We start from the raw sequence: 25,599 nt of genomic DNA, 5'->3' as shown, positions 1-25,599 counted from the left end.
CATGCCTTTCACTGATTCAGTGATCTTTGGTGGAGGCGCAGAGTATATTGTTGTCGGCAAGGGCAACGTTCAGATTTCATCTGGTGCAAGGGATTTAATATTCCTCAACGTATACTTTGTACCAGGTATGAAGCTCAATCTACTGTCAATCAATCAGATTATGCAGCATTCACCACAGCTGGATGTCGTCTTCGGGTTGCACAAGTGCAGCATTGTTGACAGGGAGACTCGCACTACAGTTGCAGTTGGTATTGAGGATCATGGTCTTTATAGACTTGTTGATTCTACTGGTTCTCAGGAGCTCGCCATGGAAGCTAGGAGTACTTCCATCAGCACTCTTTGGCATCAACGATATGGACATCTCAATGTCCACTATCTCTCTCAGTTGGTTCGAGAGGATCTAGTCATAGGATTACCTGAGATTCAAACTCAAAATCATGGAGTTTGCGGAGTGTGTCAAGCTGGAAAGCAGCATAGTACTCCGTTTTTAGATGGAGACGCTTGGAGAGCATCCAAGGTCTTGCAAATCTTTCATGCGGACATCTATGGTCCCATGAACACTCCATTAGTCACTAGAGGCAGTTATTTTCTATTATTTGTTGATGATTTCAGCAGACGCATGTGAGTTTATTTTCTTAAGCAGAAATCAGAGGTGTTCACCATGTTGCAGACGTTTAAGGCCTTAGTGGAAAAAGAGTCTAGCTATCAGATAGACACTCTTTGGTCCGACAATGGAGGGGAATTTTGTTCTACAAAGTTCACCAACTTTTGTGCATCACATGGCATTAAGCATCAGCTTACCTCACCTTACACCCCACAGCAGAACAGTGTTGTTGAGCGTAGGAACCGTACAATCACTCAGATGGCTCGGTCTATGTTGGAGCATAGAAATGTTTCAAACACACTTTTGGGTGGAAGCAATCTTCATTGCAGTCTACCTTTTGAATCGGTCTCCCACAAAGGTCGTTAAGAAGATGACTCCAAAGGAAGCTTGGTTTGGTAGGAAGCCCAAAATCAGTCATTTGAAAGTTTTTGGCTCTACAGCTTATGTTTGGATTCCGGATGCCAAGTGTACCAAACTGGATCCAAAGAGTCAGAAATTGATGTTCACCAGCTACAGTGACAACCACAAGGCATATCAGTTGATTGATATAGACACTAATCACCTCATATTCAGTCGAGATGTAGTATTTGATGAAGAAAGAGGGCCTTTTCCGCCTTCCTCTGCTGATTTGAGCACTAAGGATCACCCTCCAAAGGCTGCAAGTATGGGTGTTCGTCTTCCCTTATCTTCACCTGATGGGAGGGATTCAGTTGACTCTAAAGTTGTGGAGTCTCCCAGGCATGACATTGCACCCCCAGACTTTCCTCGAGATCTTCTAGATCCACATCCAGAGGAGCTTGCTCTAGATATTCCAGGTAATCTTCATCCTACAGCAGATGTTGGTACTTCTACTCTTCGGCCTAAGTGGTGGGCCAAGACCATTGGTGATCTTCATGATGATGAGCTCATTGAGGGTAGATCAATTAAGAGGTAAGAGCAAGCAACACACAGTTAATTTTGCTCTTATGGCCAACATTCACAGTATTTATGAGCCTCAAACATATATAGAGGCTAAAGGTGTACCTGAATTGGAAAAGGCTATGGCAGCTGAGCAACATAGTATTCTGAAAAACAAAACTTGGGTATTGTCTGATCTTCCTCTAGGGAAGAAGCCCATTGGCTGCAAATGGGTGTTTAAAGTCAAGTATAAAGCTGATGGAAGCCTTGATAAGTACAAGGCTCGGTTGGTGGCAAAAGGGTTTTCACGGAAGGAGGGCATCGACTATGAGGGAGACATTTGCTCCCACAACCAAGATGAGTACCATTAGGCTTGTCCTCGCTCTCTCAGCTTAATTTGGATGGAAAGTCCATCAAATGGACATCAAGAGTGCCTTTCTCAATGGTGATTTGCAGGAAGAAGTCTACATGACGCAGCCTCTAGGTTTCAAAGTTGCCGGTAAGAAACACCAGGTATGTGTTGATGTGTTTTTCATGCACATGCGAACACAAAATAAAATACCTAAAGGTACCTTATCCTCTCTTGAATAAAGCTTCTCCGAATGTTGAAGATCTTGCAAAAGGATCAATCGGAGTAGCTCCAAGGTTTTGATTGTAGGTTCTCTACGTGTGGATAAGCTTTTCGCGGTATGATATGATTTTGCTGGAATCACAAGGGGACTTACACTCGATGACTTGAGTGTCTGATTTGCTTTGGATATTACTCGAACGTGGAATTTCACTGGCCCTTGATTTTGAAAAAGGAAAAAAGGATAAGGGTTGAAACGGGATCTATTTCTAACACTAAGAATGTAAGAGCAATGGATGACCTTTGATGAAACTCTAACAAAATCTTGCTTTGACATGCTAGGATCATCTCCACAAGGTTAGTGCGATCTTCTAAGGATGGCTTTATGATGTTCAGATCACCGCTACAAGCATAGATACCGTCAGGTTGATGCATATCAATGAAGAAGCGATAATTGAAGTTAAGCTTAAGCTGAATGATTCCAGTTGACTACACAAGGCAAGTCTGCAATCAACAAACCGCTAGTAGTATGGATATACGAATTTCACCGTTGATCATACAAATTTCTTCCATTCACCTAATAACATGAAATCAAATTTGAGAAGTATAGAGACCATGCAAATTGTTGAATCGACACATAGAATTCACCATTTCTTCAATGAAGTTTACAAGTTTTTTGCAACAATCTCTTGGCAACAATCTTTGCCTTATCTTTCTACTCTACTCTAAAATGCTACGAATTACTGACTATTCTCTCTAACTATTTCCTAATCTCTGACTATTAACTATTAACCTTTACAAATGAGGAGCCAGGGCTTTATATAGAGAGCCCTTTACAGATTGATGGCTCTGATTGACTTAGAATCAATGGCTAGGATTACAAGATAGAAACCCTAATTAGGGTTTGTTATAACAAACTTCCTTAGCCAATGAGAAAATTACATTCCAGGAGTGAGGACCAATAGGAAGCAGGGGTAGGTACACCGAAGTTTGTGCCATCCCTAATAAATTAGGTACATTGAATCTGGACATGCTGAGGTAGACCAATCCGATCGGAGGAATGATGACTGGGATGCCACCTTGTCTAACGCTTGTGACTTGGTTGATCCTCCTTCGTCCTTGATGTGCTTTGATAAACAGCGTACCTCCTTGACTCCCATATGCTTGATGAGGCTTCCTTACTATCAAGTGTTCTTTCTCTGATAGCATACCTCGCCTTGAAGTGTTGATAAGATCATTCTTCTCTGTCATCATGTGGTTCCTTTATGTGGTAGAATGAGGTCTTGAGGTTAGCTTGCAATTCCTTGAACATTTGAAGTTTTCCAATGCTTTAGAAGCACCTTGAGTCCTCCTCCATGCCTTTGAAGTGTCCTTGATAATGATGGGACTGGAATAGGTCGTCCTTGCCCTGGCCTGGTCTTCTTTCATCTGCAAAACAAACCAAAAGATGATTAAGGACACATAATAAATTCATTCTAACATAGCATTTTCTACCTTAAATCATCAACAAGAAGACATCAAAATGAAGTTTGCTCAAGATCCTTCCCAGGGACAGGCCCTATAAAAAAATTTCTCTGGACCCTTTGGAAGGGTCGGGAGCGAAATTTGCATTTTAGCTCAAATTTCATCATCTCCTTGCCTTGAACTTCTCTTGACCTTTGAATTGCTTTCTCCTGAAGACATCATTGATTTGACCCCCAAAAAGACCAAAAAGAGGATTTCACTCTGGACCTAGGCCAAGGACAGGACCTATAGGGAATTTCGCTCTGGACCCTTTGGAAGGGTCAGGAGCGAAATTTGCATTCTTGGCTCAAATTCTTCTCATTTCTTCATTCCAAAATGCCTCCTAAGACAAGCACATGCTAGCCTTCTCTCCACCAAGTCCTGGGAATCATGGGCAAATTAGGTGATTTTGGGAATTTCGCTCTGGAACCTTTGGAAGGGTCAGGAGCGAAATTCAAGATTTGCTTGATTTCCTTCACCTAGATCTATCCTTCTCACTTTCTATACCTGGAATCTCATCTCTCGATCCTTCCCCTATGAAGACAACACTTTGTTTGACCTCAAAATGGCATGAAAGGAGAATTTCGCTAAGAACCATGGCCAGGGACAGGACCTATTTAGGATTTCGCCTTGGACACTTTGGAAGGGTCAAGAGCGAAATCCTTGTTCTAGCTCAAAATCTTGATCATTAGTGGCCACAATCCATTCAAAGGCACACCTAGGGGTCTTTCCAAGCTCATTTCACCCTGATCCACACTTGGTTAGACACAAAAATGGAAGGAAAAGAGGGATTTTAGGAATTTCGCTCTGGACCCTTTGGAAGGGTTAGGGGCAAAATTCATCTTCTTGAGCTTATTTCATCATTTTTCCACTTCAATTCACCTCAAAAGGGCAAGGACATATCAATCTATTCCTATCCAGGCCATAAAAACCAAGAACTTGGCTTGTTTTGAAGGGGAAATAGGTGTTCTTAAGAATTTCGCTCTAGACCCTTTGGAAGGGTCAGGAGTGAAATTCTCCTTCTAGGCCAAAATCCTTCACATTTGGTGATCACTAGCAACTCAAAGCCATGCTTAAGGACATCTCCAGTCCTAATTCACCCTAACCCACACTTGGCTTGTCACAAAATTGAGAGAAAAGGGAAGTTTTGGGGAATTTCGCTCTAGACCCTTTGGAAGGGTCACGAGCGAAATCCACCCTCTAGGCTTGACTCTTCATCTTTTCAACTCCAATCTTCCTTGCAAGGCAAAAATACACCACTCCACTTGCATCCATGCCATAAGAATCAATGTCTTGACCTCATCCAAGATGAAAATAGGAGTTTTCAAGAATTTCGCTCTGGACCCTTCTGTTTTAGGCTAAAATCCTTCACTCCTTCACTTTTCGTCACTCCCTAAGGCAAAAACATGCCAATCCACTTCCCAACATGCCTTAGAAACTAAGAACTTGGTCTGAACAAGGAAGAAATTGAGGTCTATGGGGATTTTTTCTCTGAACCCTTTGGAAGGGTTAGGAGCGAAATCCATGTTCTTGGTTGGTTTCCCACTTCCTTCATCCAATTCTCCTTCAAACTTGATCAAATTCAAGCTCCTTTCTTCTCACTTAAGTGAATCTACCATCAAATTAGCTCAAGACAAGGTCATTTTCATCATTTTAGGCAAGATAGGGGGTCAAACTGAGGATTTCGCTCTGGACCCTTTGGAAGGGTCAAGAGCGAAATTCTCCTTCTAGGTTGATTTCCACCACTTCCTCACCTCAAACCTCCTCTCAAAGACAAATATGCATCAAATCCTTCCCATCACACCTTAGAAGTCAACAAACTTGGTCATATCAAAGAGCAAGGTGGAGGAAAAGTGGATTTCGCTTTGGACCCTTTGGAAGGGTCAGGAGTGAAATCCATGTCTTAGGTCAAAATCACTTCCTGAGGCAAGAACATATCAATCTACCCCCACCATGTCCAAGGAACAAGGATGTTGACCCAAACAAGGGAGAAAATAGTGTCTAGGGAGAATTTCGCTCTGGACCCTTTGGAAGGGTCAAGAGCGAAATTCTAGTTTTGGGTTGATTTCACACTTCTTTTCTCCTTCTCATGCCTTGGACATACTTTGTTAGGCTTCCTTCCATCATGATCATGTGAATTTTCTCTTCAAGTTGACATCTTGCTCAAGATTTTGTGAAAAATAGGGTCTGACAAGAATTTCGCTCTGGACCCTTTGGAAGGGTCAGGAGCGAAATTCACATTTAGGCTCAAATCTTGACTTCATTTCCCACATTTCTTCATCCAAACAAGTGTTTTGCCCTCAATAATGCCTGGGAATGAGTTAGTTCCAAGTTTGGGTCAAAGTAGAATGTCCTATAGAGGAATTCGCTCTGGACCCTTTGGAAGGGTCAGTAGCGAAATTGAAATTCGCTTTGGACCCTTTGAAAGGGTCAGGAGCGAAATTTGACATTTTGGTCTCTCCGTCAGGATTCATATATGGAATATAACATTTAAGTATAAGATTCTTATACTTTAAGTTATATTCCATATATACTGTCAGGATGTTTGAGATGGTTTCGGACCTCCAAGAGTTATAATGCAAAATCTAGTTTTTGGAGGATTCTTCAATTTTCCAGACTTAGTCAAATTTCAAGATCAAGATGACATTCCAGACTTCATCACTCACCAACTTGACCTAACTCAGTTCTTCAAAAATGATATTCACTCACCAAGCTTCATTGACCTCCTGAAACTTAAACAAGACACAATTAGCAACAAGAGCAAAACTTTGTCCTAAGGAAGACTTTCAAAGGCAACCCTAACCCGGAGCATCCACTGACTCACCCTTTAGCTAAAACAGAGCCTGCTATCTTAGTGATCCCTCTAGCAACACTCAGCATGCAAAGGCTAATAGACAAAACCTTAAAAGACCTAGAAAAACAAACCCCAGAAAGCAAAAAGTAGGGGTCCCCATTTACAATGGGGCGATGTGTGATACGTCACAACAATATGTAGACTAGTCAAAGCACTCTATGGCCTCAAACAGGCTCCTCGTGCATGGTACATCAAAATTGATAAGTACTTGATTGATCAAGGCTTTCACAGGAGTCCTTCAGATCCCAATTTGTATGTCAAACATACTAGTGATGATATTCTATTTCTAGTATGTCTATGTTGATGATCTCATCATTACTGGCAATGCAGCACATCTGATCATGCAGGTCAAACAGAATTTGTGTCAGCATTTTGATATGACAGATTAGGGACTTCTCCATTATTGTCTCAGTGTAGAGGTTTGGCAGACTGATAGCCACATATTCATTTTTCAATCAAAGTATGCCAAGAGCCTACTGGATAAGTTTCGAATGCAAGATTGTAAACTTGCATCTACACCTATGGAGATAGGGCTCAAATTATCAGCCAAATCAGATTCCCCTGTAGTGAATGAGTCTTCATTCAAGCAACTAGTGGGCAGCCTCATCTATCTCACCGCTACTAGACCTGACATCAATTATGTTGTGAGCTATATTTCTCGCTTCATGTCAGCCCCAAAAGTTGAACATTGGGTTGCAGCGAAGTGTGTGCTTAGATATGTGAAGGGCACTCCTGATTTTGGCATTCTGTACAACAGAAACAAAGATCCTAAGATGGTTGGTTTCACAAACTCAAATTGGGCAGGTTGTGTTGATGACAGAAAGTCAACTTCTGGGTATGTTTTCAGCTTGGGTCAAGTGCAGTCACATGGACCAGCAAGAAGCAACAGGCAATAGCTCTTTCCTCGACCGAAGCAAAGTATCGGGGAACTGTTAAGGCAGCATGTGAGACAATTTGGCTACGTAGGATGCTTGCAGACATGCAAATGTCTCAACCAGAACCTACTCCCTTGTTTTGTGATAATCAAGGGGTTCTACAATTAGCCAAAAATCCAGTCTTCCATGAGCGGACAAAGCATGTGGAGCTTCATTGTCATTTCATCTACCAGCATGTTGAAGATGGATCAGTGATACTACAGATATCCTCACCAAGTCCTTGAGCCCGGCAAAGTTTCTCAAATTTAGAGGGCAGCTTGGTGTGATAGATAGCATGACCATTAAGGGAGGTTATTAGAATATTTAATTCTATGTTAGTTACCTATTTTTAGTTCCTTGGTTAATGGTCATTTACTTTTTTTATGTAGTTAGCTTTTAAGCTTAATTTAGCTTTCGCGCTTAATTTAGCATTTAGCTCTTTAGTCTTTTACTTTAACGTTATGTTCTAATTATAGAACATCATCTTGTAACCTCTATATATACGTGTGTATATCGTTCAATGTAATTATCCAATTATTGAATCATTCATTCAATTTATTTTTCACTTTAGATCCATTGCTTTCTAAGGAAAACAACTACCATTCAGCTTTAGAGACAAAACAAATGCAGTGAAGTGGCATGTGAAAGACCCAATTCTAATCATGAACTTGCTACGAACCAGCTCACAAAAGTTGGCCTCCATCATTAGCATCCATCAAGTGACCTATTCAATGACATTTGAGGCTCATCATATATTCTGCATTTCATAAATATGAATCCACCTTGATCTATTAAAGGCTGCACGGTGGAGATCTAAATTGAGGCTTAACACCGATGTCATGCAGGAAATAGTCCACTTGCAACAAATGCCTGATAGACCAATCATTATGTCAAATACTAATCCTAGAAGAAAACAGAAGATGGTTGATAATAGCATTAGCCAAATACTCCACCACATGGTTTGCCTCTCTGAAACAAAGTGAAAAAGTGATGCTTTTTAATTTTCTAGCGAACTTGTGAGCCCAAGATAATACTTAAAGTGCCTGTTTAAACCTGGCTTTCCTGACATACCTTGAATGACCTGGTGAGAGTCTCCTTTCACATCCAAATCTTTGCATGCAAGGAAAGTTGCCAATTTAGACCCTTTAAAAGGATCTTATTGTTGGATCTAGGACCTTAAAAAAAAAGTCACCTCAGCGGGAAAGACATGAGCTAGATCTCATGATCACACCAGCTCCAGCCTGCCCAAGGTAAGCCCTGCAAGCCCTGTTGAAATTCAGTTTAGTCCCACTCTCCATGTTAGAATTCCACTTAAAAATTGTCATTAATCTTCATATTGCTTGCTCCATTAATGGTGGAGATTGTGGTATATTGTTCATTGTATTATGTTTGTAGTTTTTCTGTGCAATTGAGGATTTGTTGTTGATATAAAGTTGCATGCCTCAGAAGTTTTCTGTTTTGATGCAACTCTTCCGTGGATTTCTTTTAGCTGAATCATTGTTGTTTTTTGAGAAAGTTTTGTGACTTTTTCATTTTACAAACCCCAGTGTGGAGAGGTGAGCAACCTTTCATCTTTTTCCCTAGGACGAAAACAATATAGCAAATTCAGTCCTGTGGACGAAAACCCACCTAGCCAATTTTTCGTGGATCTGTTCAAGATTCAGTGCGTGTGTTTAAAGTTTGGTTTGTGACTATTTAGATTTGATATTCAGGTAAACAGTAATTGAAGATTTCAATTTGATATAAGAGATTGGAATTTGAGGAGGTCATTGCATACAAATATTTCTGGCTATTTCTTGAGGTTTTGGATCAGTCATAGCTGGTGGGCGTACAATGTTAAAAAAAATAAGAAAATTTTGTAAGATCATGGGATTTTTGGAAGAAAGTGATTCCTTATTTGGAAATTGTTAAGTCCTCTACATCAGCAACTTGTTTGTGGGCTGCAGTGTGGAAATTATAAGGAGTTATTAACTTATTACTGCTGTAGTAGGTGTTACAGAATGTCGGAAAGTACAAATCTATACACACTAGTGCTGTTAAGAATTTTAGGGCACAAATAATTACTATAATTGTACCTACATCCTAAGGAGTATTTATAATCATACCAGCATCATCTACCGTCAAATAAAGCTTCATTTTGAGGTGAGAAAATAAGTTTCAATTATTGTATACCAGCAAAGGTTGTGTTAGTCAATTATTCGTATAATTGTTAACACTGACAACTGTTTACCAAAATGTCTTTGATAATAAAAGATAGTTTAGCTATTCCACATTATAAGACTCAAAAACGTTGAATGGTTTTAATGTTCCACCAACTATTCGATGAAATACTTGTCACCTAAAATTCAAAAAGTTGGAAGTGTTTAAAATTTCTTGTTAGGGACATTCCACCCTACAAAGGTGTTAGCTAGACATGGCAATGACAACATTCACAACCATTAAGAACGAGGACTCAGGCTTGACTTGCAAATGAGAAATAAGATATTTGGCTCAAAAACAAGTTAATACAAAATAATTTAAATTGTGTATGGGTACAACACTATTGCAATAACAATCAAATAACTGATTACTATTCCACATGAACTCAAGTAGTTTCTATCTATCCCCCCCATTAGAGAGAAAAAAAGGATTTCCAGCTTGTGGGTGGCAAATCTTGTTTCTTATAGTTATATCAAATGGTTGGTGTCCATGCAAGTTTGTACTTAAAATTGTTGATATAGAAACACAATTTGCACACCCAAAAACCTTCACCATCAACTAAAATTTAAACTCCCTTGATAAATTTCCCACAATCAAGTTCAGTGCCTTCATTCCCAAAGTTCCTTCAACCTTAAGTATGGATCTCTTCAACAACATTCCCATTGTCATCATTTATCACCCTTATATAATCAATAGTCCCCTCTTGGACAACCTTATCTATTTTGTAGTAGAGCTCTTAGTATATCTTTTAATCTATTTCTTGTCCTCACCCACTATCCTCAACTCTAGACATCCTAAGAATGGTAACATCCAAGGCATAAGTAGGGCATATAGGAGGTAGTGGTTAGTAAAATATTATCATATTGAGTATTGTGTTCTTATTGAAAAACATTGGAGGTGGCCCCCTCAAAAAGGTTTGGGAGGAAGCCAAATTGAAGTGGCCTATTATTATTAAGTATTTGCAGCGTGTTTCCTATTATATTTATTATTATTCTATTCTGCAAGTTCTTTCATTACAAGTGGTATCAAAGCATGATCTTGGCACCGTGAAGGCGAGAAATAAAGCAAATTTTTTTTCATTGTTGGAGGTCATTTTGGGAAGCACATATCTCTCTCGTTTTAATGAACTTTTTCTTGATATTTAAAGGGTTTTCCGAGGACATGTTCAAACTAGTACAATCCATATTTGAGGCCATTTTGGAGTAAAATTCAAGGAGTTATTGCAGAATTAGGGTTTCCATCAAATTCTCTTCCAAGGCAAGAATTTTTTTCTAGGAAGTGAGATATAGACCCTATTAGGTTACAATTAAAATTTTAGATTTACAAAATTATTTTGTCGCACCATGGTGGGGGCTTCAACAAGGTAGGGTAAGGAATCCTATCACTCCTAGGAGGATTCCTTACAAAGAGGATCATTCAATGGAGGATAGGGATACCATAACCTTGAATATGCAAGGGTGGAGATCAGCATTATTAAGGATGAAATCTTCAATGGAATGGATGTGAAGATAGGAGATCTCAAGCTGATGATTAAGAAAAATAATTTCTAGCCAGGCTTCTAGAGATTCCCAACATGTGGATCTTGACAACAAGACTTGGGAAGAAGAAGAAAAGTCAAAGGTTAACTACACCAGAAAATCCACGGGCAATTATTAAGGTGTACTTAGTAGTTGTTAGGAATGTGCCTCCCAAATTAGATCACGATCATGCCATTCAAATAGTAGTACTACTTGAGCTAGATCACGATCATGCCATTCAAATAGAAGATCTTCTTGAGGATGCACCCAAAGGTTAGAGCAATAGAAGAAGACATTCAACACCAACAAGAGGTGTCCTCCAGTCTTATGGAGAACAAGGCAAAGGCACGTAATAGAATAAAAGGCAAAGGATCATCACAAAATTTTGACATAGTGCTACTTGAGCTAGATTTTGAGGGAAGACCCATCTTGGAGGCTGACTTAATTTTTGGGACAAATGAAGAAGCTTAGAACTAGGACAAGCATACAATACTTCATTAAATAGAAGTATTCTTCAATCAAAGCTGCCACATGGGAAGGTGAAGATTTTATGCAAAGGCATCCACAATTAATCAACATTGAGGACATTGCGTCTTTGAAGAGGGCTATTAGTTGTTGGCTTGTGGCTATTTAACTCTAGTCAGCTTATATGATCACTATTTTATTCTTATTTAGATAATTACATCATACTAGGTGTTAAATTTAGTTATCTAAGTTGGTCAGGCAACATCCAAAGCATAAGTAGGATATATATAAGAGCTAGTAGCTAGTTTATTATCATCATATTGAATATTGTGTCTACATCCTAGGCCATGTAGAATATCTTGCTTGATCTTACCCCCAACTCTTGTTAGCTTCTTTCGCACAGGCTTTCATCTGATTCATTTTAGTTTTCGTTTTGTTTTTCCCTAATTGTCTTTATATACAAGAATAAAACATACAAAGAATCACTTGTGGCTTAGATTGTAAATGGTGGCTCACACAAAGAAAAGGTGGATTCATTACAAATGCCAATGAAAACATAGATAATGAACTTACATACAATAAAATACACAACAAATGAACTAGACAGATGGAGAAATAAAGTTTTCTTCATTATCACAACATGATGTACAAAGCCTCAACTATGATGGGCATGGATAGACATCAATAATGATTACCATGTCTCGAAACCACACATATGATACTCTTTGAGAGAGGATAATAATTGGAACAACCATCCCTATTCAAAACAACTCATTCTTCAAAATATTGAACATTTCAATAATCTATGGAAATGAGAAAAATAATTAATGAGCAAGAAAAAAGAATAGATATGATGCTATATAAGAAACATTAGTAGTTGTCCACACAGCCACTCTTTCATATGTTTTAAAGTTTAAACAATTTAATTTTGTAATCATATAGTTATGTCATCTAAGCATTCTAAATATAACACGGACCTCATATATATTTAAAGTTGATTTTACATGAAGCTTGGCATGAAATAGAAACAATTAAGTTATCCAGTGAAACAGAACTCACCAGGCTTCTTGGGCTCTACTTTTATTTCAGCTGCTCCTATTTTGTCTTCAACTGCTCCTGATTTTTCTTCAGCTGCTCCATTGACCTGTGTTGGTTGGGTAGTTACTTCACTTGCAGACACATCAACTGTCTGTGCTGACGCAAAACGAGTTTCAGGAGGAACTGGAAACGGTGGAATGGGAAATCCAGATCCTGCAGGCATAGCCATACCACCAAACTGGCTTCCACCTGGAGTTGCCTGTCCCGTAATGTTTTTAAAAAGTTGCTGCATTGCATATCTCTGAGGGAACATATACATTACATTCAATATTTAGGAATGAAAAATCAAGTTAAAAAACACCTAATATTCATGATTTTCTGAAACAAAAAAGTTTTTGGCATACAATTTTGAGTAAGTTCCAAACTTCTTGGAGAAGCATACTATTTTTAGTAAGTTCCCCAAATGTCTTCGATCATCATTACAAGTCTCCAATATCATGTTGGTATGATCAAATTTGATTTCTATATCATTTCAGTGCTTTCTACAACTTGAGTAAATTAATTTAATTATTCACTTAAGTTGTCTAAAGTCAAATTATTAAAATGACAACATAATGTAATAATTCATTTAAAAGTTGTTGAAGTGCATTTTAAGTTAGATGACTATCTTTGGGGGCTTTTTTGCACATTGTAATATTACTTATTCTTCAAAAAGGCCATTTTGGTGAATACTGGGATTATTAAGTTAAATTATAAATATTGTAATCACTCACCACTAAATAAGTTCAAGAGTTGTTTTCGTTGATTTCCCACCGAATAAGTGGATAGTTTGGTTGTTACTCACCCCACTGAATAAGTGATTATTTGTATTAAGCTTTCCCACTGAATAAGTGATAGTGCCCTTTATTTGCCCACTGAATAAGTGGATGGTTGTAATAGCACCCCACTGAACAAGTGGTCGTGGCTTTCTTTTCAGTCACTGCATTCAAGTTAATTGTAACTTCCTAAAAACCATATGGTCTCACCTTGCCCATTCCAAGATCTAGGTGATCAAATAGTGGAAAGGTTATTCCACTGCATCTTGTTTTTAGTTGAAGTATTTTTTCAAAAAAAAAAAAAGGGTATATACTACATAATTAATGGGCAGCTTACATTTGACTATCTTGGCATTCCCTTATCCATTGTTAATCTCAGAAAAAAATCAATAGAAGGTTATCAACAAATTTAGAATGACGATTAGTCATTGGACCAATGGGTGTCTTTTCCCAAGCAATTGATTTTGCTAAAGTCTATTTTACAACATCCACCCATCTATAGATTCCTTATTTCATCTACCCACAAAAGCATCCTTAATGATTTTGATGCTCTCTCCAAGCAATTTTTATGGGCGGACAATTTGGATTCTCAAAAAAGGAATCTACTTAGTTGGGATCAAGTGTGCGGGCCAATATAGAATGATGACCTAGGCCTTAGAAAGCCCACTTTCAAAACCCGAGCATTTGCTACTAATCTTTGTTGGAGATGTTGTAAGCATCTAGATCAGCCTTGAACTAGAATTCTAAATTTCAAATACCTAGATGAAGTTGCTCATTTTGAGATATTGAAATGGCTCTGGTAGGAAGAGGCTTGACGGTTTGGAAAATTATTAAGAATGGGGCTTTATTGGTCAAGGATAGTCTCTTCTAGATTGTTAAGAACGGTTAAAGAGCTCTCTTCTAGAATTATGCTTGAGATCTCCATCCCCAGCTTCTCTCTTCTTTTCCTATTCTATCGGTGCTTCCTCTTGTTGCTCTTGTCAAAACCTCACAAGCTTCAAAAAAGGTGGATAGGTCTAGTAAATTGTCTCACCACTTCAAGTTTCTTTATAATAAATATTGGTGGTTCATCCCATGGCAATCCAAGTGCCATCGAGAATGGAGAGGTTGGTTGTGACAAAGATGGGTTTGTTCGTTTTTCCTTCTCTACTGTTTTGGGGATCAACACCAACAATCAGATGGAAGCCCATGCCATTCTTTTCGCTCTTGAAAAAGCTTGAGTTGCTTTGAAAGTGATTATTTATAAATCATATTCATTAATCGTGATTTCTCTTTTGAATGGAGAGAGGACTCATGAGTCCTAGTGTCATGCCCCTGCCTAGACCATAAAAAACCCTAATAAAGAAAATTGTCTTTCAAAAAGACTTCACAATTTTTTGAATCGATCTCAGGCAAACAATAACGTAGACGAACTAGGAGGATGCACCAATCGGCTTTACTAATGATTCTCCAAGGAAAAGCAACTATTCTCGTTGAACTAGAGGCAGCGATATGATGAACATAAGATGACCGATCAGAACTTGAAGATAGTAAATTCTATAAATTAAGAAATGTGGAGTGACTCAAGAGACAAAGAATATTATTAAATGCTAAGGACAGAAAAACAGTGATCCATAGATATGCAGTGAGCCATTAGCAAAGAGCAGTGACTAACATTAAACATTAATATATTAATTAATTATAAGAAGTCATAATCAAGGCCGGCTATGATCAGAACAGTGACTTAATATGAACAAATATAGAAGGTGGCAGACAAGTTAATATTATGATCAATTCATGAAAGAAATATAAAATATACAGCAGTGTGTTAGAAGTAGTTATACTTGAAGAACACTAATTAAAAGAAGCATCGAATTAGTAAGTGAAAGGACATGGTCTATATGCTGACCAATGTGCATTTCCAAAAGGTGCGATTAGGAAGATTATATCATTTGACTTTGAATACTCTCCAAATGGTGTGATTCATAAAGGAAAATAAGAATATTGTGTTAAAGAAAGAATCCTTAAAAAAGGTGCGATTTGCATTAGAAATTATATTAAGATGCAATTATTATTGTGACTAAGAACAGCAATAAACAAAGAGAAGGATGTGTCTATTCAATCTGAAAGGGTATGTATCTTAGAAGTATAGATATAAATAGAGATTGGAAATAGAATTGGAAGGGGTGAAGAATTATGTAAGTAGATGTGAATAAGAAGAGAAAAAAACAGATACATACACCAGATCGATCAGAAGTCAAAGAGAAAAGGGATCAAGTAGAAATCTGAATAAATAAATAACAATCAGCATACAGTGCCTGTGCATTATATGAGTGTTTGGGTTTGATGCATAATGCATAGACCATGATCTTATATAATAGGCTGCCCTAACTTGAGAGAAAACAGTATGACTGATTTTTTGTGTATCGCTATAGTTCAGTTGTACCTGGTGCATTTGGATTGTTTGAAGATAACATTAAAAAACACATTATGCATCCTCAAGGACATCCCAAGCTCATTAGCATTTTGTCAAACAGTTGGTGCACATTATGATAATGAACATTATTCACATAAATACATGCTTCAAAATTATCAACTGTGGGTTAACTAACAGCAACATGATTAATAACATTTTTAGTATATTTCCTAACACATGATTCACTGGTTCATAGCAACTCCAGATTATTACAATTCACTCATGGCATTCATCACAGAATTTCCAAGCAATGTAGCTCCAGCTAATGAAGGCAATAATACAAAACACAAAACAACTCAAAAGAACCTGACATAATAATGATGTTGAAGGCCGAATCTCAGTCACTGGCAGACACTGTGTTGCTGTTTGTATTCCGCGACCTTACCCACATTCCACGCATCCCAAGTTTAAGAAATATAAAGCCTGCTGTGCATTTATTTGACGCTGTCTTGTCTTCATAACCCTGCCAAAAATCAAAGCATCTAACAGCAAACGCAATAGTTACAATCATATGATCACGTGGATGGTTTGTGGACTGGGTAGCTCAACTTTTTGGGAATAGCAGCTACCACAAAAAACTCCCTGTACACTACTGAATAAAAAATACAGCATTACTGCTGTAGGTGTGGTGCTCGACTCCCATTTCAATTACATGTAGTCAGGAACTTTCAACTTCAGCGGTAAGGTAATCGCGAAATTCTACGACTCGCTCTTGGCCAAACACTAACCGTCTTCTATAGTTCCCAGTGCTAAGAAATTAGTTGCCAATTACCAAAAACCCTGCGATACTTTCAGCGACCCCTCTGTCAACTGTAACAATCAATAATTCTCCAACTCGACTTTTGCTGATAACCACGTTTTGGCTGTTGTGTTCCCTGTGAATACTGCACTATGGTATCTCTGTGACTACAGCGGCTAGCTCCTGTCTCAGTTCCCATGATTCCCACCAGCCTGTCATAAGCAGCGATTTCCAATGTATATTGGTGAGTGGCAAGTCGTGCTAACTGATTTTTTCATCTTCAGCGCAGTCACCAATCTTAAGGCTGCGCTCCTGCCCTTTGGCTGCAAGGTTGAACTGTAATAGCTACGCCCTTTCAAGTTTCCAAATCAAACCCTCCTTTCTAGGCATTAATTCAAACTACAACAACATTCTATAATGGCTGGAAAACTGAATGCATACCTGGTAAAGTGCTGCAATTTCCTCCCAGCAGAGCTTCACCATCAATTTGAAATATCCTTGCCCATCAACTCATACCATGCCCATTTGTTTTAGAAATTTCTCAGACCTGGTCTTTCACAGGTGTAAGAAATGTCACCCAAGAGGGATTTCATCCTCAAGAGCCAAGGATTTTCCAGAGCTATTCCAGAAATACAATTCCCAATAAAACCAATTCCAAGATGTTCTCTTCAACATTAAAAGCTTTCTTTTATAACTCTTTTTGGGCTCAAATCCCAATGCACCAAGAATGTGGGATAAAAGAGTGTTTTAAATAAATATTATTGTCCCCCTTATGCCTCCACAATGAAAGGGAACTTTTAATTTTTCCCTTTAAACATTAGACCCAGCATTAAATAATCATTTAAGTTAAATATTTGAATTTAACTTAGGAACTTTTAATTTAATCGCCCAATTAAATAAATGGTTCATAAAATTGGCAAACCAGGCGATGAATTAAATGTATCAAAATATTGACATCCAAAAATGCATCAAAATTTACCAGCCACTGAACCATAGCTGACTTACTATAAATAGTAAGTATCTGGAAGCCCTATCAGAACAACTCTGTTAGGCCTGAAACTGAAATTGCCTAGGCCCAATCCCTTTCTAATCCTTGTAAAGTTAGCCCTCGGGACCAAAGCAAAACGGGCTAACGACACATCATCTGATGTCAGGCTAAAATGGGGACATTACATCTTACCGATTTGCTATTTGTCATCCATATAGAAATTGATGTAAGTAGCATATTATTTTTAAATTTTTAATATAATATATATATATATATAATGATGATGATGAAGATTCCTTCAAAACTTTCATCCAATCTGTCGTCCCATTATGGAGGGGAGATAGTGCATATGAGAAATGCAAGTAGCTAGGAAGCCATACCGATAGAGAAACCCCAAGTGGGGCGGGGAGGCCAAATGATGGATGTCATTTCGTGCTCCTAGGCTGGATGGAACCGCTCAAGATGCCTTGTATGATCTCCCAAGTGGTGCTCCATAATGATGGGTTGTTAGGAAACGTCTTATTGAAATCCTCATGCTCATAGTCATAAGAGGACGAATAAGGAAACATGGATAGGGGGTGCAGATACAAGCATTCCACTAGGTAGACCACTCCATGCTGAAGGTCCAATGTGCCTACCACTTGGAGCCAAGGGGGTGAGTGTCCGCTCTTGGGCTTAGTGTGAGGATTGCTTCGGGCCGATCCTATCATGCTCCATTCAAAACTCTATCGTCACTAGACCTCTTTAATAAATTATGATAGTTATATGTGTTTGTACTTAAATGTGTAATAACTAACTCTAATGGAAATTATTGAGATTTAAAATTAATATATTTTATATTGTTTAATATGGTTGCAGGACTTAAATCAGGGTTTATTCCGTTAAAAAGGCATTTTTAAGGGTAAAGTTATAACCCTAACTATCTTGCATCTCTTATTTGAATGGGATTTGCGATTCTAGGGCAAATTCTAGGGTAATCCCAAAAAGGGGGCATTAGACCTAGTAGCTAGTGACTTTAGCTAAGCAAATTCTTCATCTTACTACTATGTTTTAAGTTTTATCCTTTTTTTCATATCCCCCAAGAATGGAACTCGATTGTGAATTGTCTTTGCCAAATGTGCTACAAAGGAAAATCACAACTATAAGGTCTATAAGTGGGGATATCTGCCTCTCAAAAAAGCCTCTTGGCTTATCCATCTTGTTCACAAAGATCAATCTTGACTGATGCTTTTCGACTCTCCTACAACTCAAGTTCATTGATTGCTATTCTCCTTGGAACTCTTCAACAAAGTCCCTCTATTGGTCTTAAAAACTTTGTTGACTTCTTTGGCAAGCTTGATATCTTGTTTCTACCAACTTAGTTGATAACTGGCTCCCTTTATGCAAGGAGTATGGCTGATTGATGGGCTCTCCCATCCTCGTTTTCTCCCTTATTGCTTTACTTATCGTTTCTATCTAGTAAGATGTAATAGGTTTCTTTAATATAATTCTTCTTCTTGCCAACGAAAAAAAAATTGGTATTTTATATGCATCCACCAATGGTGAGAGTCAATAGGAATCAAACATACAGCTTACAATAGCTAAACAAGAGTGCTTAAAATTACTCCAACAACCAATATTAACATACACTAAAACACAAATTATGATATTTTGCATCTTTGTCAACAACACGCAATAGATAACACTTATAATTTTATTGTACTTCCAATGCTCACAATGCTACAATTTGAAACAACAGTTAAAGGATTGTCTGAACTATTTGAATAATTGCATATAACTATTCACTTTCCATCACCCTTGCTCCTCTTGTGCACATGCCATTAATATTTTCTCACAATGATTCCCAACCAAAGAGATGAGAAGCATCATCTACCAAAAGGACAGCAATGTTTAGATTCCTACTAATGTTCCTAGGATTTTCAACCATTTCCATTTCTTCTTCCACTTTTCCTTGTGGAGCTTTCTTCATACCAAGGAATTCTTCAATCTTTTGGATAGATTTCAAGACCACAATTTATGACATACTCCAATATGTCTTCCTTCAAATATCCTTCCCTTTCAAACACTAATATAGTATCTTATCAATTCCCATGTTGTTTCTCTGCATGGTTCTTCTTTCATTACTATCAAAAAAGAGAAGGAACTAAAAATAGCAAATCCAAATACCAGAATTAATTGCAGAACACCAGAGACATTACTTAGTCGAATTCTGGATAGTTTCATTCAAGATGTTGGAGCCTACTCACACCAGCATTCTTCAGTAAAGCCTCAAATGAACTCTTTATTGCCTTCAAAACTTTAAAGGCCTTTGTTGTGGAGCAATGCCAATGTTGAAGATTAAACTTTACCTCACATGGTATAAGCAGTAAGCAAAGGATTAAAGGTTTGATAAAAGTGACTATTATTCTAAGGCAAACCTAATACACAAAATGCAAAGTTGATATCTTAACATTATACATCAAAAGAGATAATAGAAAGATAAAGAAATAAAAAGATTTACTCTTCCTACTGAAGCAATCCTAGAGAAATGGCTATCATTTCTTTCAAACTTTTATGCAATGCAATGAATGTTAATTCACTTGCACTTGTTGAAGAGTAAATTTTCTCCTTCTAGACTAGCTATGAAACCAGGAAGTATTAACATCAGCAATATAAATACTATATCAGCCATAATACAAATCAAGAAAACAGCTACTTACTCATAACAAAAAAAACTTTAAATGAGATAGTAGCCTGACCTTTAAGCTGCTTGCTACCTGACAAAAATGAAGCACAAGACATTTGTTAGGTAATAATACACAGCGAGGCTTAAGGCAGTATAATAACATCGATAAAATCAAATAAAAATAGTTTAGAGTTTCAGTAAAAGCACAAAAAATTTGCAAGTTCCACGTGTTGTATCTTGATCAACTCACCCAAGAGAATAGAGCCGATATCCCCACTCCAATTCCTATCCATAAAAGTGGTGACCCTCTGAAATCAAAAAATTAGAAGCAATATATTTGACAAAATGAGCCCTGTTGAATGTGTAGGAAAAATAAATCAAATGCATGCATGTGACCTCCTAGATAAGGAACGCTGATGTAGTTGACAATATCAACAAAAAATGAATTCTGACATGATTTGTCAAGATGAATACTCAATCCCCTTACATTAACGTTGGTGGCGGTGGAATAAATTGAGGATTAGGAGGACTTGACCCAACAGAAGATGTCTCTGCACCAGAGTTTGATATTGAAGCTAGAAGAAGCTGCACCTTTGACTGATCCAATCCTAATGACAGAAATAACCTATCTTTAGCGAAGCTACAAAATAATCAATGGTTCTCAAAGAATCCTCAGAACAAAATAAATAATTAAACCAACTTGAGACTATCATGGAGTTCCCCTCAATCTATTGATGATTGAGCAATTCTAACCTCAAAGATAGATTATACATGAAAAGCCCAAGAAACATCATTAAACACTAGAAAGTTCCAGCAATGGAAATTTTGTTAATGCGGACACAATGCTCTCACATCTGAGAAAACAAAAACTAAAAGCATCTAGAGCAACCCCAATAATTTATTGTTTGCAACTTTGCAGCATCTGTAAATTCAAAACACTACATACACAGCTTATAACCCATTCTTTGTGGATGCTGATAAGCAAGAATCTCAATGTAAACTAGATTGAATTGTCAAAAAAGCTGTTGTTAAAAACACCGCAATGGGTTCCACACGTAGTAGCTAGACCTGTACTAAACTTGCCAAAGAGTGAGTATTACTGTACTAAACCTTACTAATTATTAACTGCAATGCAGGAACACTTAAGAACACACCACTATAATGCATATTAGCATTCTCTCTCTCATGTGTACTCAAGCATTCATCTACATATTTTCTTTTCTATTTTCAAGATCTTTCCCTGTTGTACTATTCTGTACAATATTTAATATGTATATCTAGAGCATATACTCAGAGAAAACTCAATAAAGAGTCAACTCCAGTTCCCACTTGTTTTGCAGTGCAAGCAATAAAAGAAAATCCCTCCCAGGTATAACTTTGAAACCTATCAATACTTCTCTGTGCTTGCTAAATACACCAAACAAATCACAAAAATCTTAAACATATATATTGGGCATTGTTGAATTCCCTGACTGCTCCTGGTGACCTCTTCCTTATCTTAATAAATTCATCACGCGTTGTAAATATTTTGTATTTGTAACCTTTTTTGGCTTAAATAAAAAATTATTATATTAACCAAATATATGATAAAATACAAGTGTCTGAACACTAAAAGTACCATTTTCTATTAAATTTATATCCTAACTCTAACCACATCATTAGGCAAAGACGAGGTTGTCTAGGGCGGTGGTTAATCTAAAAATGAGAATCATGGAACAGGTTTACATCACAATAACAAGCCAATGTAATATCTGTCCACAAAAACGAATAGATAGGATACGACGACAAAAAAGAGGTAAGAGGCTACATTGCCAATACATCATAGCAAAAAGCTTGGAGACACCAATGCACAACATAAAAAAGGAAGGATCATGAGAGCTCATGGCTGCCTCTGTCAAGCATCCCACCATACCTAGCAACACAATAGCATTGCATTGTCCAGTAACTTGTTTATCCACGACAAGCAATTAGGTAACCCATGTAATCTCACAATTTCTCTTAAAAATAAATCATCTATATGCACAGCATCATTAATTTTCTTTACAAGCAATTAAATGTGTCACCTTAGAAAATTTGTCCACTACTAGAAAAACTGAACCAACAACTATCTGTGTTCTTGGCGATTCTAATGCAAAATCCATAATAATTTCATCCTATGGGCTCTCAAGAATAAGCATTGTTTAATATAATTCCACATTCTAACTGCTCCCATTTGATACTTAAAGAATTCTAACTTTGAACAAATTTGAAATTTCTTAACATCCATATATGACTTAGGCCAATTATAATTTTTCACTTACCAAATCCATTGTTTCATTGATACCAAAATGACCAATTAATCCACAAATATGATTCTCTCTCATAGAACTCTTAGGAATACACAATTCATTTCCCGTCAACAATAAATTATCCTATATTAGAAAATCACCCCTTAATTCTATCCATACTTACCAATACTTTGCATGCTTTCCACTCAACAACATCAATATCATTCTCATACAAATTCTTCATTGCATCAAAACCAACAACTTCAACTCTCATTTCAATCAATAAATTATGCCTCTTACTTAACGCATCTATTACTCTATCAAACTTACCACTCCTATGCTTTAACATAAATAGATAAATCTACATAAACTCAACCCATTTGATATGTCTTTCACTCTACTTTGACTATTCAAATATTTAGCACTTGACAATCAGTGTACAAAATAAATTCTTTGGACAAAAACTAATCCATCTATCTCTTCAATGTCTACACAACTGCATAAAATTCCTTATCATAAATGAAAATTTTGTTTACATGGTTCAATTGCTCACTAAAGTAACCAACAAATCTTTCTTATTGGCTAAAAACTACTACAACTATTCAACCACTTGCATCACAATCCACAAGCATACCCTATCAAAATCTTGCAAATCCAAAACCAATAGTTCTATCACCTTCTCTTTCAACAACTCAACTTTTGGTAGTTGTAACTTGTAACAACACATTTAAACTCATTTCTATCACACCTCATAGTCTCAATAATAGGCGTACAAATCCAAAGAGACTTCCTAAACCATGAAAATTTCTAAAATTTGGAATACTTTTTTGAATATTTTATAGGGGATCTAGTAAGAGGCCCTTACCCTATTGTATCAAGAACAAACATTTACATGTAACCAGCAAAACCCACAAAATGTACATATGACTGCTAACAAAATACAATATTAGAAACCCTACACATAAACACCAGCTACTAACAAAAAAAATTATAGATAATATCCTACCAATCAAAGCCATCCTAGCTTGTCCATTACCTCCACAGAAATAAGCAGCACCACAAAAGCAAAGATATCAAACCACCCTACAAACACCAACCAAAGATAAGGGAGCTACATATGCTCAAGAGCACAACAACTTCTAGGGAGCATTCACTTTCACCATTCTAAAACACAAATATACACATCATTACCAAAAATTAGAGTAACTTCCAACATAGGCACAAATGTGCCCACCACAAGGTCTACACCATAGACCTTTGGTCTTTTAATTATCTATATTCTTTGCACTACACTAGCCAAGAAAAACCATTATTCGACTTCAAAATCATAAAACCACTAGTCAACTCCAAGGAGCCATTGTGGAATGAAATGACCATGTGTCTCATTACCAAATGGAAATCTTCACAGAATTCTTATAAAATCTTATTATCCACCTTTATCTCATGTAATTCCTCATGCAACTAAAAATGGAAGTACAAAACACTCAAGGGTTGCCTCTACTTTTTGCCAAAGAGATTTCTAGGCTCACACTCAAAAATATCACCTTTCCTCATTCACGACAAACTTCAATAGATTCTCCTTAAAATTTGTCAAAATCAAAGCATGTGACTGGAAGCATCATGTATTTGCCAAGCCCTCCACCCTCAATATAGCCTTTACCAATCACATTAGTACTAATTTATCACAATAAAATTATTCTATAGATGATGTCTAAAAGATTAGACCCAGTGTAAGTAGGTCATGCGAGGAATCTCCACCCACCATCTTAATAAAGATACCAAGACAATAGAACCCCAAGACATCTACACCTATCAACCACACTACACCCAAATGCTAGCTACAACGTTGAGACATTTGTAACCCAAACAAACTAATAAAAGAGCACCACCTCCAAGCATGATTGTCCTACACTTCTCCATACTTCTCCCACAAGCCACCACATTCTATATGACCCAAACAATTAAAAGTCATTACAAATGCTTACAATGCTCCAACATGCCACAAACACTTTCTAATGACTTCATAATTCATTTGACCTATCCTTCTCAACTATAGACATTAAATTATCTCAATTGTTTATGTCTTTTACTTTCCATTATGTAAAAATATTGCAGTAAGGCCCCTCGATTTGCCATATAATCCACAATAATATTTTGTACTCTAGATCAATGAGTAATCATAAAAGAGGAATTTCTCACTCCATACTTTCACCCCCTCTCAAATTGCATTCAACTTTCCATTAGGACAAGATCCTTTTCAAACTATAACTACAACTATTTGAAACTCCCCCACACCTCAAACTATTGATAACCAATCGCATGCACGGCCTTAATACTTACTATAATGCTACCCATTCTACAAAGTTATTAGTTTTCTCTCCCAAAAATTCGAATCAACAATACAAAGCCTCTATCTTGATTACGAAGCACATGTAGAGCCCTACCTTACCTAGTTTCTCATCTGAGACCCCATCAAAATTCAACTTTAACTCTGCATATGGTGCCCACCATTGCAAATCCTTCTTACCCTCCTTTTTACCTATTCACCAATGAACGGATCAACTTTTGAAAGACTCACTCATGTGGACTTGTTACATCCCACTTGTGCCCTAGTCGTTAATATGAAGTAATTACACCCTGATACATGTTTGCCCTAGTATAATTATGATATACTTGCAAGATGTTTATCGTGCCCTAGTTTTCATGATTAATTTGAATGAATGTGCCCTAGTGTTTCTAATAGAATATTAAAATAATGTTAATTTTAGTATTAATGCTCAATAGTGTATATTCTTTTTTAGTTAGATCGTCTTCGATCTTCTCAGCAGTTTCTTATTAGAAACTTGCTATTCTTGTAAATATCCTTGTATTATTTATGAGCGTCTTGCTCATTCTGTTAATATATCAATTCTTTGAAATCCATTGCATGTCTCGCATTGTTTTATGGTATCAGAGCGGTAGTGATCTTGAGCGAATTTTTCCCTGTAATTCACATTTTCGTGTGAGGACCTGTAATACACATTTTTGTGTGAGGACCTATAATTCACGTTTTTGTGTGGGGGCTATCGCCTGGTTTTTCTGTGCGTTTGTGCTCGCACTGTAACTCCCGCG

General features: G+C 37.2%; 1 protein-coding gene across 3 annotated transcripts in view; it reads right to left on the bottom strand.

Annotated features, from left to right (window-relative positions):
* The window catches only part of LOC131044050 (protein TIC 40, chloroplastic), a 137,245-nt gene that overhangs the window by 96,094 nt on the left and 15,552 nt on the right, over positions 1–25,599 (bottom strand). For all 3 annotated transcript variants that reach the window (XM_057977313.2, XM_057977315.2, XM_057977314.2), the window contains exons 2-5: positions 20,709–20,829; positions 20,472–20,529; positions 20,295–20,312; positions 12,581–12,860 (exon numbers count right to left, since the gene is read on the bottom strand). In XM_057977313.2, coding sequence (XP_057833296.2) covers positions 12,581–12,860; positions 20,295–20,312; positions 20,472–20,529; positions 20,709–20,829 — 477 coding nt within the window. The remainder of the gene's footprint in view (positions 1–12,580; positions 12,861–20,294; positions 20,313–20,471; positions 20,530–20,708; positions 20,830–25,599) is intronic.

The sequence above is a fragment of the Cryptomeria japonica genome, chromosome 3 (genome assembly GCF_030272615.1).
Source record: "Cryptomeria japonica chromosome 3, Sugi_1.0, whole genome shotgun sequence".
NCBI classification, from domain to species: domain Eukaryota; kingdom Viridiplantae; phylum Streptophyta; class Pinopsida; order Cupressales; family Cupressaceae; genus Cryptomeria; species Cryptomeria japonica.
The sequence above is the reverse complement of the archived record's forward strand: the minus strand, read 5'-3'. Positions and strand labels throughout refer to the sequence as shown.